Source organism: Panulirus ornatus, chromosome 33 (genome assembly GCF_036320965.1).
Source record: "Panulirus ornatus isolate Po-2019 chromosome 33, ASM3632096v1, whole genome shotgun sequence".
In the NCBI taxonomy this organism is placed as follows: Eukaryota; Metazoa; Arthropoda; class Malacostraca; order Decapoda; family Palinuridae; genus Panulirus; species Panulirus ornatus.
In genome coordinates, this window is record NC_092256.1 from 8817420 (window position 1) to 8831802 (window position 14383).

At 41.1% G+C, this 14383-nt stretch overlaps 1 protein-coding gene across 10 annotated transcripts in view; it reads right to left on the reverse strand.

The window, feature by feature from the left end:
• Positions 1-14383, reverse strand: part of Mvl (solute carrier family member malvolio) — a 167423-nt gene that overhangs the window by 37319 nt on the left and 115721 nt on the right. For all 10 annotated transcript variants that reach the window (XM_071681533.1, XM_071681531.1, XM_071681530.1 and 7 more), the window contains exon 11: positions 8395-8605. In XM_071681533.1, the coding sequence (XP_071537634.1) occupies positions 8395-8605 (211 nt within the window). The remainder of the gene's footprint in view (positions 1-8394; positions 8606-14383) is intronic.

Below are 14383 nucleotides of genomic sequence, written 5' to 3' on the forward strand. Positions count from 1 at the left end.
AGATCCCACCAAAGATAAAAGACAATCTGCAGTTATTCCCCTTGGCATACCCGTAGCTCTGTCCCTCTCATCACCACCTGGTGCTTGATAACCAAAAAACTTCAGAGCACTGGCTCTAAGGGATAGTGAGCCAGAATTGGTCATAGGCGCATAATGCGAATATGAATGTGAATATGAAGACTGTGTAAGGTAAGGATGAAATGAAGCATTTCTGGAGAAATTTGAATGACTGTATAAACAGTTTTGAGAATGAAAGTAGCATGATTGTAATGAGTGATATGAATGCAAGTGAGATGTTATAAAACTGGCATGTTAGTTGGTAAATGGGGAGTGCCTGAAGTGAATAAGAATGGAATTCATCGAATGGATGTCTGTGCAAAGAGGGGTATATTCCTTGCAAACACCCTACTTCGGTACAGAATGATCCACAGGTATACATGGATGACAAATGATGGAAGAGAAGAGCAAAAGGCTTTGACTGACTATGTGGGAGTGGATTCTTTGGAGATGCTGACCATTTCAAGATTCTTATGGGGATGAGGATCAGAGAGGTGTAAGGAAGAATGGAGAGGTAAAGTGGTGGCAAACAAGAAGATTAATTCAAAAAATGCATGAAGGGTGAACGAAAGTTTAAATGGAAGTGCAGAGAATGTAGGGATGCAGTCATGTGTTAACAAGATGTTTAAAATGTTTAGAGATATACTTTTGAAGGTTACAGAATTAGTAGTTGGATACAAAATTGTGAAATATAGAAATAAAGAAAAAGGCAATGCATGGTGGACAGAAGAGATTAGAAGTGCTGTGGAAGAGTAGAAAAAGGCACATAGGAGACTGCTTGAATCAGCAGGTCAACACAGGAGGAAGGAGGAATGTAAAATGTGTAAGTGGCATGTAAGAAGCTGAAAGAGGAAAGCAAAGAGTAGAGAAGATTTTGGAAAAAAGTTGAGTGAAAAGTTTAACAAAAATAAGAAATTGTACTAGAGGGATGTGAAAAGGAAAGAGGTGGATGTAAGATAGGAAATATTAATGTGAGAAGTAAGGAAAAGTTGCCAAATCAAAAGGAGGAAGTGACAAGGTGGAAAGAGTATTTTGAAGAACTGATGAATGTGGTAGAAAGTGAGGCAGCAGTTGTTACATACATGGGTATGGAGGATGGAAGGAAAAGGATACAAGTACATGGGCCTATAGCAAAAAGGGAGGTATGCAGGTCAATAATGAGGCTGAAGGTAGGAAAGGCACCTAGAGTGAACGGGATTATGGCTAAATTGATGAAGTACGGAGGAAAAAGTGTGATGGAGTGGATGAATCTGATATGAAATTAGCATGGAAACAGAAGGTTGAGCCTGAGGATTTGGTGAAAGCTATTATTGTTCATTTATTCAAAATAAAGGTACTATGGATGTATATAGCAACTACACGGGGAATAAGTCTGTTAACTATACCAGGAAAGGAGACTGACTGATCAAGTGATGGAAGTGCCTGAATGCACAATAAGTGAGAAGCAAGGGGGTTTTAGGAAAAGTAGGGGATGTATGGATGTATGATTTTTGTAGTTCAGGTAACCATGGACAAGAATTCAACAAAAAGGTAAGAAGTTGTATGCAACTATTAGGTATTAGGAGAAAGTGCATGATGGATCCAGTGGGATGCTTTCTGCAATGTGTTAGGGATATATGTGGTAGGGGATCACTGTTGGAGGGTGTGAAAGCCTTCTATAGTGGAACAAATGTATGTGAAAGAGTGGATCGACAGTTCAGCAAAAGTTTCAGTATACATGTGGGTGTGAGCCAGGGCTGTGTGATGTAACAGTAGTTAGGGTTAGGGAAAATGATTTGGTAAACAGAGAAGAGGTAGTAAAAGCTTTGCGGAAGATGAAAGCCGGCACGGCAGCAGGTTTGGATGGTATTGCAGTGGAATTTATTAAAAAAGAGGGTGACTGTATTGTTGACTGGTTGGTAAGGTTATTTAATGTATGTATGACTCATGGTGAGGTGCCTGAGGATTGGCGGAATGCGTGCATAGTGCCATTGTACAAAGGCAAAGGGGATAAGAGTGAGTGCTCAAATTACAGAGGTATAAGTTTGTTGAGTATTCCTGGCAAATTATATGGGAGGGTGTTGATTGAGAGGGTGAAGGCATGTACAGAGCATCAGATTGGGGAAGAGCAGTGTGGTTTCAGAAGTGGTAGAGGATGTGTGGATCAGGTGTTTGCTTTGAAGAATGTATGTGAGAAATACTTAGAAAAGCAAATGGATTTGTATGTAGCATTTATGGATCTGGAGAAGGCATAAGATAGAGTTGATAGAGATGCTCTGTGGAAGGTATTAAGAATATATGGTGTGGGAGGCAAGTTGTTAGAAGCAGTGAAAAGTTTTTATCGAGGATGTAAGGCATGTGTACGTGTAGGAAGAGAGGAAAGTGATTGGTTCTCAGTGAATGTAGGTTTGCGGCAGGGGTGTGTGATGTCTCTATGGTTGTTTAATTTGTTTATGGATGGGGTTGTTAGGGAGGTGAATGCAAGAGTTTTGGAAAGAGGGGCAAGTATGAAGTCTGTTGGGGATGAGAGAGCTCGGGAAGTGAGTCAGTTGTTGTTCGCTGATGATACAGCGCTGGTGGCTGATTCATGTGAGAAACTGCAGAAGCTGGTGACTGAGTTTGGTAGTGTGTGAAAGAAGAAAGTTAAGAGTAAATGTGAATAAGAGCAAGGTTATTAGGTACAGTAGGGTTGAGGGTCACGTCAATTGGGAGGTGAGTTTGAATGGAGAAAAACTGGAGGAGGTGAAGTGTTTTAGATATCTGGGAGTGGATCTGGCAGCGGATGGAACCATGGAAGCGGAAGTGGATCATAGGGTGGGGGAGGGGGCGAAAATTCTGGGAGCCTTGAAGAATGTGTGGAAGTCGAGAACATTATCTCGGAAAGCAAAAATGGGTATGTTTGAAGGAATAGTGGTTCCAACAATGTTGTATGGTTGCGAGGCGTGGACTATGGATAGAGTTGTGCGCAGGAGGATGGATGTGCTGGAAATGAGATGTTTGAGGACAATGTGTGGTGTGAGTTGGTTTGATCGAGTACGTAACGTAAGGGTAAGAGAGATGTGTGGAAATAAAAAGAGCGTGGTTGAGAGAGCAGAAGAGGGTGTTTTGAAATGGTTTGGTCACATGGAGAGAATGAGTGAGGAAAGATTGACCAAGAGGATATATGTGTCGGAGGTGGAGGGAACGAGGAGAAGAGGGAGACCAAATTGGAGGTGGAAAGATGGAGTGAAAAAGATTTTGTGTGATCGGGGCCTGAACATGCAGGAGGGTGAAAGGAGGGCAAGGAATAAAGTGAATTGGAGCGATGTGGTATACCGGGGTTGACGTGCTGTCAGTGGATTGAATCAAGGCATGTGAAGCGTCTGGGGTAAACCATGGAAAGCTGTGTAGGTGTGTATATTTGCGTGTGTGGACGTATGTATATACATGTGTATGGGGGTGGGTTGGGCCATTTCTTTCGTCTGTTTCCTTGTGCTACCTCACAAATGCGGGAGACAGCGACAAAGCAAAAAATATATATATATATATATATATATATATATATATATATATATATATATATATATATATATTTTTTTTTTTTTTTTTTTTCAAAAAAAAGGGACAGAGAAGGGGGCCAGGTGAGGATATTCCCTCAAAGGCCCAGTCCTCTGTTCTTAACGCTACCTCGCTAATGCGGGAAATGGTGAATAGTTTGATAATTGAATATATATATATATATATATATATATATATATATATATATATATATATATATATATATATATATATATATATATATTATTATTATTTTTGTTTTATTATACTTTGTCGCTGTCTCCCGCGTTTGCGAGGTAGCGCAAGGAAACTGACGAAAGAAATGGCCCAACCCCCCCCCATACACATGTATATACATACGTCCACACACGCAAATATACATACCTACACAGCTTTCCATGGTTTACCCCAGACGCCTCACATGCCCTGATTCAATCCACTGACAGCACGTCAACCCCGGTATACCACATCGATCCAATTCACTCTATTCCTTGCCCTCCTTTCACCCTCCTGCATGTTCAGGCCCCGATCACACAAAATCTTTTTCACTCCATCTTTCCACCTCCAATTTGGTCTCCCTCTTCTCCTTGTTCCCTCCACCTCTGACACATATATCCTCTTGGTCAATCTTTCCTCACTCATCCTCTCCATGTGCCCAAACCACTTCAAAACACCCTCTTCTGCTCTCTCAACCACGCTCTTTTTATTTCCACACATCTCTCTTACCCTTACGTTACTCACTCGATCAAACCACCTCACACCACACATTGTCCTCAAACATCTCATTTCCAGCACATCCATCCTCCTGCGCACAACTCTATCCATAGCCCACGCCTCGCAACCATACAACATTGTTGGAACCACTATTCCTTCAAACATACCCATTTTTGCTTTCCGAGATAATGTTCTCGACTTCCACACATTCTTCAAGGCCCCCAGGATTTTCGCCCCCTCCCCCACCCTATGATCCACTTCCGCTTCCATGGTTCCATCCGCTGCCAGATCCACTCCCAGATATCTAAAACACTTCACCTCCTCCAGTTTTTCTCCATTCAAACTCACCTCCCAATTGACTTGACCCTCAACCCTACTGTACCTAATAACCTTGCTCTTATTCACATTTACTCTTAACTTTCTTCTTCCACACACTTTTCCAAACTCAGTCACCAGCTTCTGCAGTTTCTCACATGAATCAGCCACCAGCGCTGTATCATCAGCGAACAACAACTGACTCACTTCCCAAGCTCTCTCATCCCCAACAGACTTCATACTTGCCCCTCTTTCCAAAACTCTTGCATTTACCTCCCTAACAACCCCATCCATAAACAAATTAAACAACCATGGAGACATCACACACCCCTGCCACAAACCTACATTCACTGAGAACCAATCACTTTCCTCTCTTCCTACACGTACACATGCCTTACATCCTCGATAAAAACTTTTCACTGCTTCTAACAACTTTCCTCCCACACCATATATTCTTAATACCTTCCACAGAGCATCTCTATCAACTCTATCATATGCCTTCTCCAGATCCATAAATGCTACATACAAATCCATTTGCTTTTCTAAGTATTTCTCACATACATTCTTCAAAGCAAACACCTGATCCACACATCCTCTACCACTTCTGAAACCACACTGCTCTTCCCCAATCTGATGCTCTGTACATGCCTTCACCCTCTCAATCAATACCCTCCCATATAATTTACCAGGAATACTCAACAAACTTATACCTCTGTAATTTGAGCACTCACTCTTATCCCCTTTGCCTTTGTACAATGGCACTATGCACGCATTCCGCCAGTCCTCAGGCACCTCACCATGAGTCATACATACATTAAATAACCTTACCAACCAGTCAACAATACAGTCACCCCCTTTTTTAATAAATTCCACTGCAATACCATCCAAACCTGCTGCCTTGCCGGCTTTCATCTTCCGCAAAGCTTTCACTACCTCTTCTCTGTTTACCAAATCATTTTCCCTAACCCTCTCACTTTGCACACCACCTCGACCAAAACACCCTATATCTGCCACTCTATCATCAAACACATTCAATATATATATATTTTCTTTCTTTCAAAGTATTCGCCATTTCCCGCATTTCCCGCATTACCTCTGTAATTTGAGCACTCACTTTTATCCCCTTTGCCTTTGTACAATGGCACAATGCACGCATTCTGCCAATCCTCAGGCACCTCACCATGAGTCATACATACATTAAATAACCTTACCAACCAGTCAACAATAGTCACCCCCTTTTTTAATAAATTCCACTGCAGTACCATCCAAACCTGCTGCCTTGCCGGCTTTCATCTACCGCAAAGCTTTTACTACCTCTTCTCTGTTTACCAAATCATTTTCCCTACCCCTCTCACTTTGCACACCTATCCTGAGCCAGGTACTCATTTCATCAATCAATCCCTAGGGATAGATGAACAGCAGGGTTGACTCTGGACTAACCGCCACAACCAAGATTTAAACATATGCAATCGACCCTCACTGGCTTGTCAATGCATCAGTCAGGAACAATAACCACTACATCACAGGGGTACATAATTGTTATTATAAATAAATGAATCATGACTTCAAATTATAATATTCATTACTGGCCTTACACTATTATTTCAACACCACAATAACTCCTGAAAAACAGAGTATTTTCTGGAGCTGATATCTTGATAATTATCATATGTGGTAAATATCTATAAGTCTATCTTCTCCCACAATCATACCAAGGTAGCTAGCACATGCAGGAGTTTCAAACAGTTTCTAAGCACATACAGTCCCAAACTAGCAGAAAAAGACATTCCAAGGATGTCCTTCAAATTCATCTCCTTAATCAGCTGAGTATGAAGGTATAAAGTGGTCATTTGAAAATAAGAAACATTTCTTGGCAGTCTGGTCATCTAATAAGCTGTCATTTCTATCTCTCTATATCTCTGACACCTATTCCCTCCCTACACTCCCATACACATGCCCTACATCCTTGGTAAAAACTTGTCACTACTTGCAGCTTACTTCCTACACCATATACTCTTATGAGCATCCACAAGGGATTTCTGTCAGTCCTATCACATGCCTTCTCCAGATACATGAATGCTACATACAAATCTATCTGTTTTTCTAAGTATCTCTCATACACATTCTTCCGAGCAAACGACTGATCCACGCATCCTCTCCCTCTAGGACCTGAGAAACAAGGCACCTAGCTTCACCCATTAGTAGTTGTGGAACAAGGCTACCCTATCAGTACCTGAGGAAGAAGACTCCTCATCTCCCCTTCCAGGAACTGAGGAACAAGGCTCCTCACCTCCCATACCAGTATCTGTGGAATAATACTCATCCCTTACCCTGAGTATTGGAGGAACTAGGCTCTTTGCCTTTTCTACCAGTACCTGAGGAACAAGGCTCTGTGTTTCCCTCTCTATGGTTTGGTATTGCTGATTTGCTGTAAGGACTTCAATATCAGGAACAAGATGTTTGATAAATTCTCTGCTAAAATGTATGATTGTAAGTGGAGGGGGAGGTGGAGGACTAAACTACCAGTGATTCTGTGTCAACAGACTCATTACACACTAGTCATATCATGGAAGTTGAATTATCATTTCTTTTTTCCTTTACTGTGTTTGTTTACTGTATCTGTTGATGTATTGTTGTATGATGTTTAGGATGTTCAGTGTTTATCAAAGCTCTCTTAGGAATAGTTTATACATATTTTTTGGCCTCCAGAACCTAACCAATTACTTCCAATTAAATCAGTTAAACAAGAAATCGTGATTTGATAATTCATGGAGGATTCTTGTACCTAACCCCCAAATTGTGGTGACTCCTCTGTGTATGTTACATGAACATCCCTTCAAGCCCTGGGAGTCTTTTCTCTCTGGTATGAGGCTCCTGTGGGGCTCAGGAAACAGGAAATATTCACTGGATGTGGCTACACGTCATAAAGTCTAGCAATGTACATGCATCTACAAGGAGAGAGTGTGGGGCAAATGAGCAGTAAGCATTCAGTGCCTTCACTAGTGTATTTGCATCATGGGTATATGAAGGGTCTTGAGATATGTTGAATCTGTGTTTATAATGTTGTAGGGATGGAGGATGTCCAGAGTACAGATGAGAAAGTGTAACTCCCACACTAGAGTGGAGTGGAGTTACAGATGGGAGTACACGTGATGGGTGCAACTTAAGACTGAGTTACAAAGGTTGCTGTTTAGTGCCTATCAACTGATTTTGATGTGTACATGTCCTGTCATTGCTGTGTGCTGGGGATGGGGGTATCTGTGAGTATAAGTTGCAGTACTCTGAAGTAGAGGTAAGCTGACTATTTCTATCTGGGAGGTTATAGTCAATTATGAAATGATTTGGATGAGTAAAGTCTAGCACTGCTGCAAAGGCTGAGTGCTGAACATGCCAAAGTGGAATTATATTGGGAAGATTCCCATTTCATTGTGTAGGTTTTACTTCAAGATCACTTCAGTTTTTTTCCCTAAATGCTACAGGATGCTCCTCAGTCAACTGATGCAATACACTAGTTGACCAAGGTTTGTCCAATTTTTTTTTTTTCCATTCCATTTGGAAACCCAAACACAAGTGTCTGAATTACTGGGTTTTCAATATATTTGAGAAAAAATTTACCATATTCAGTAGAAAGTCACCAAATGAACAATAACAATATACAGATTTTCTGTGTAACACAATATAGATTTTCTTATAAACTAAAAAATTCCCTGTATGCATAAGCAATATAAGCTCTTCATAATATTTCCCATGATACCAATTTCTGTATGACAATAAGGCATACTTGATACTCACCGGTATGGAACCGCAGAAGGTGAACCCAAATGCAACAGCAAGGAATAAGGTCAAGTAAATGATGAGGCCAAAGTAGAAGATTCCTCCAAGAGCGACCAGCATGTATATCCACCACTGGCCACTGAGATAAGCATTCAAGTAGTTAATCACAAACCACAAATTGATGGCAATCACCAGCAATGACAAGCCAGATGCCACAATCTTCGTGAACCTATAAGGGTGAAAAACTGTAATCAGTGGAATATGAAGGAATTGGGAGCCCAGGAGCCAAAATACCACCCCTCCAAAAAAAAATCTTTGAAAAATGTACTAAAACCACATACAAAATATATGGTATATAATTTTCATTAGAACTGAATTATTCTTCCTTTTATGGAAACCATTTTCTCTATATTGCACATCTATATTAGCCTGGGGAGTGTAAATCAAAAAGTAATTACAGCCCTGATATAATCTGTGGTAAAAGAAATGTTATTCCAATTAAACATTTAAAACTGAAACACTGCTAGCATCACAGTAAAGATCCATGCACAGTAAAACTTCTGTTATCCAAAATGCTTTGGGGGAATCAGTCATTTCCATAATATTTTGTGTTTTTCAATTTTCTTTAATATATCAAATAATTCATCCCAGGGGATAGGTCAGAAAGAATATTTAATGCGTATTTCCTGCATGTCGTAAAAGTCAGCTAAAAGGGGAGGGAGCGGGGGGCTGGAAATCCTCCCCTACCTTTTTTTCAATTTTCCAAAAGAAGGAACAGAGAAGGGGCCAAGTGAGGATATTCCCTCTAAGGCTCAGTCCTCTGTTCTTCACATTACCTCGCTAATGCAGGAAATGGCGAATATGTATGAAAAAAATCAAATAATTCAGAAACCATAATATTTTAGAATATTTTACATAAAAACTTTTTTATATATAATCAGATAACCAGCTCTTCTGCTGCTTGGTAATACCATAGATAGTCATCGTACCAACCCTGCAGCCTTTCAAAAGTGCTGCCGAGGACTCACCCTTAGCCAGCCTCATGCACAACTTCATCTTTTCAAAGCTTAAAACATTCCTCTTGCGCTTCATACAAGATGTAGATGGCTTCGAGGAGCTGTCAGGCACCATCCACAAGAGTACTCCAGGTTTCACAAAATATTCAAATATGCAAGACCAACATACAACACCATGCCAAAGAGTATATGAGAAACAATGAGCTTTCACCAACACCACAAAACACCAAGTGGTGAGAACACTAATCACTGTAGTCCATTGGCGTGCTGTCAATGGACTGAACCAGGCATGTGAGTTGTCTGGGGTAAATCATGGAAATGTCTGTGGGCCTGGATGCGGATAGGAAGCTGTGATTTCGGTTCATTACACATGACAAGTAGAGACTGAGTGTGAATGAATGTGGCCTTTTTTGTCTGTTTTCCTGGTGCTATCTCGATGAAGTGTTGTTTCGTGTGGGACAGGGTGGCACCAAGAATAGAGTAGGGCAAGGAAGTATGAATATGTGCAAGTGTATTTATATATATATATATATATATATATATATATATATATATATATATATATATATATATATATATATATATATATATATTATCCCTGGGGATAGGGGAGAAAGAATACTTCCCACGTATTCCCTGCGTATCGTAGAAGGTGACTAAAAGGGGAGGGAGCGGGGGTCTGGAAATCCTCACCTCCCATTATTTTTTTTGACTTTCCAAAAGAAGGAACAGAGAAGGGGGCCAGGTGAGGATATTCCCTCAAAGGCCCAGTCCTCTGTTCTTAACGCTACCTTGCTAACGCGGGAAATGGTGAATAGTTTGAAAAAAAAAAAAATATATATATATATATATATATATATATATATATATATATATATATATATATATATATATATATATATATATATATTTATTTACAAAGGCAAAGGGGATAAGAGTGAGTGCTCAAATTACAGAGGTATAAGTTTGTTGAGTATTCCTGGTAAATTATATGGGAGGGTATTGATTGAGAGGATGAAGACATGTACAGAGCATCAGATTGGGGAAGAGCAGTGTGGTTTCAGAAGTGGTAGAGGATGTGTGGATCAGGTGTTTGCTTTGAAGAATGTATGTGAGAAATACTTTGAAACGCAAATGGATTTGTATGTAGCATTTATGGATCTGGAGAAGGCATATGATAGAGTTGATAGAGATGCTCTGTGGAAGGTATTAAGAATATATGGTGTGGGAGGCAAGTTGTTAGAAGCAGTGAAAAGTTTTTATCGAGGATGTAAGGCATGTGTACATATAGGAAGAGAGGAAAGTGATTGATTCTCAGTGAATATAGGTTTGCGGCAGGGGTGTGTGATGTCTCCGTAGTTGTTTAATTTGTTTATGGATGGGGTTGTTAGGGAGGTGAATGCAAGAGTTTTGGATTGAGGGGCAAGTATGAAGTCTGTTGGGGATGAGAGAGCTTGGGAAGTGAGTCAGTTGTTGTTCGCTGATGATACAGCGCTGGTGGCTGATTCATGTGAGAAACTGCAGAAGCTGGTGACTGAGTTTGGTAAAGTGTGTGAAAGAAGAAAGTTAAGAGTAAATGTGAATAAGAGCAAGGTAATTAGGTACAGTAGGGTTGAAGGTCAAGTCAGTTGGGAGGTAAGTTTGAATGGACAAAAACTGGAGGAAGTAAAGTGTTTTAGATATCTGGGAGTGGATCTGGCAACGGATGGAACCATGGAAGCGGAAGTGGATCATAGGGTGGGGGAGGGGGCAAAAATCCTGGGATCCTTGAAGAATGTGTGGAAGTCGAGAACATTATCTCGGAAAGCAAAAATGGGTATGTTTGAAGGAATAGTGGTTCCAACAATGTTGTATGGTTGCGAGGCGTGGGCTATGGATAGAGTTGTGTGCAGGAGGATGGATGTGCTGGAAATGAGATGTTTGAGGACAATGTGTGGTGTGAGGTGGTTTGATCGAGTAAGTAACGTAAGGGTAAGAGAGATGTGTGGAAATAAAAAGAGCATGGTTGAGAGAGCAGAAGAGGGTGTTTTGAAATGGTTTGGGCACATGGAGAGAATGAGTGAGGAAAGATTGACCAAGAGGATATATGTGTCGGAGGTGGAGGGAACGAGGAGAAGTGGGAGACCAAATTGGAGGTGGAAAGATGGAGTGAAAAAGATTTTGTGTGATCGGGGCCTGAACATGCAGGAGGGTGAAAGGAGGGCAAGGAATAGAGTGAATTGGATCGATGTGGTATACCAGGGTTGACGTGCTGTCAGTGGATTGAATCAGGGCAATTGAAGCGTCTGGGGTAAACCATGGAAAGCTGTGTAGGTATGTATATTTGCGTGTGTGGACGTATGTATATACATGTGTATGGGGGTGGGTTGGGCCATTTCTTTCGTTTGTTTCCTTGCACTACCTCGCAAATGCGGGAGACAGCGACAAAGCAAAAAAAAAAAAAAAAAAATTATTTATATTTATTTTGCTTTGTCGCTGTCTCCCGCATTAGTGAGGTAGCACAAGGAAACAGACGAAAGAATGGCCCAACCCACCCACATACACATGTTTATACATACATGTCCAAACACGCGAATATACATACCTATACATCTCAACGTATACATAAATATACACACACAGACATATACATATATACACATGTACATAATTCATACTGTCTGCCTTTATTCATTCCCATCGCCACTTTGCCACACATGAAATAACAACCCCCTCCCCTCTCACGTAAGCAAAGTAGCGCTAGGAAAAGACAACAAAGGCCCCATTCGTTCACACTCAGTCTCTAGCTGTAATAATGCACTGAAACCACAGCTCCCTTTCCACGTCCAGGCCCCACAGAACTTTACATGGTTTACCCCAGACGCTTCACATGCCCTGGTTCAATCCATTGACAGCACGTCGACCCCAGTACACCACATCGTTCCAATTCAGTCTATTCCTTGCACGCCTTTCACCCTCCTGCATGTTCAGGCCCCGATCTCTCAAAATCTTTTTCACTCCATCTTTCCACCTCCAATTAGGTCTCCCACTTCTCCTCATTCCCTCCACCTCAGACACATATATCCTCTTGGTCAATCTTTCCTCTCTCATTCTTTCCATGTCACCAAACCATTTCAAAACACCCTCTTCTGCTCTCTCAACCACACTCTTTTTATTACCACACATCTCTCTTACCCTTTTATTACTTACTCGATCAAACCCCCTCACACCACATATTGTTCTCAAACATCTCATTTCCAGCACATCCACCCTCCTCCGCACAACTCTATCCATAGCTCATGCCTCGAAACCATACAACATTGTTGGAACCACTATTCCTTCAAACATATCCATTTTTGCTTCCCGAGATAATGTTTTCGACTTCCACACATTCTTCAAGGCTCCCAGGATTTTCGCCCCCTCCCCCACCCTATGATTCACTTCCGCTTCCATGGTTCCATCTGCTGCCAAATCCACTCCGAGATATCTAAAACATTTCACTTCCTCCAGTTTTTGTCCATTCAAACTTACCTCCCAATTGACTTGACCCTCAGCCCTGCTGTACCTAATAACCTTGCTCTTACTCACATTTACTCTCAACTTTCTTCTTTCACACACTTTACTAAACTCAGTCACCAGCTTCAGCAGTTTCTCACATGAATCAGCCACCAGCACTTTATCATCAGCGAACAACAACTGACTCACTTCCCAAGCTCTCTCATCCACAACAGACTGCATACTTGCCCCTCTTTCCAAAACTCTTGCATTCACCTCCCTAACAACCCCATCCATACACAAATTAAACAACCATGGAGACATCACACACCTCTGTCGCAAACCTACATTCACTGAGAACCAATCACTTTCCTGTCTTCCTACTCGTACATGTGTGTATATGTTGATATGTATATGTATGTGTATGGGCCCTTATGTATATATAAGTGTACATGAGTGGATGGGCCATTCTTCACTGATTCTTGGCGCTACCTCGCTGATGCAGGAAACAGCGATCAAGTATAATAATAGCTGTTGTGTGTAATGCACCAAAACTACAGCTCCCTATCCACATCCAGGCCTCACAAACCTTTCCATGGTTTACCCAAGACATTTCACATGCCCTAGTTAAATCCACTAACAGCACATCGACCCTTCGAATACCACACCATTCCAATTCACCCTATTCCGTGCATGCCTTTCACCCTCCTGCATGTTCAAGCCCCAATTGCTCAAAATCTTTTTCACTCCATCCTTCCACCTCCAATCTGGTTCCTTGCTTCTTCTTGTTGCCTCTACCTCTTGACATATATATCCTCTTTGTCAACTTCTCCTCACTCATCCTCTCCATATGTCCAAACCTTTTCATATACCCTAGCCTCAGCCAAATACCCATTTTTTCAGTCTCAACCAGCTCCTTGTCAGGGGTGATGGGCAGCTAGGTTATTTGTCAACCAGCGGCTGCAATGAGGTATCGAACTTAAGTAGATTCTGGCCTTGGGGGGCCCATAAATGCACCATATATCTGGGCATTAAGGTTTAAGTTAAAATGTTTTGAACAGTATGAGTAACCTGTTAATAAATTTATGTTTGGGTTTAGTGTTTGACTTTTCACTCATTGTTCACACTGAGCAAGACAGGGCAATGGCTTTTCATCCTAGGAAAATTCAGCCTTGGGTGTGACAATACTATGAGCCTGATTTGATTTCTTCTTTTATATAGTAACTGAAGAGGCTAAATGTGATACTTCAAGTCTTACTGATGATAAGAGAATACAACTTAATCTCCCAATCCCAGAATGATAACATATGAATATGAAACAGCAGTGGAAACCAAAAAGAGACAAAAAGAAATAGCATGTGATCACCATTGCCCTTATCCACTAAAAGTCTGGTAGTCACTGCTGGTAATAGGAAGGATATGGATAAATCAGGCCTGATTATTCCAGTCCAAACACTACAGATCTACAGCTACTAATGCTAGTTCTGGATATGGAAACAAAATCTCAGGAACCTAAA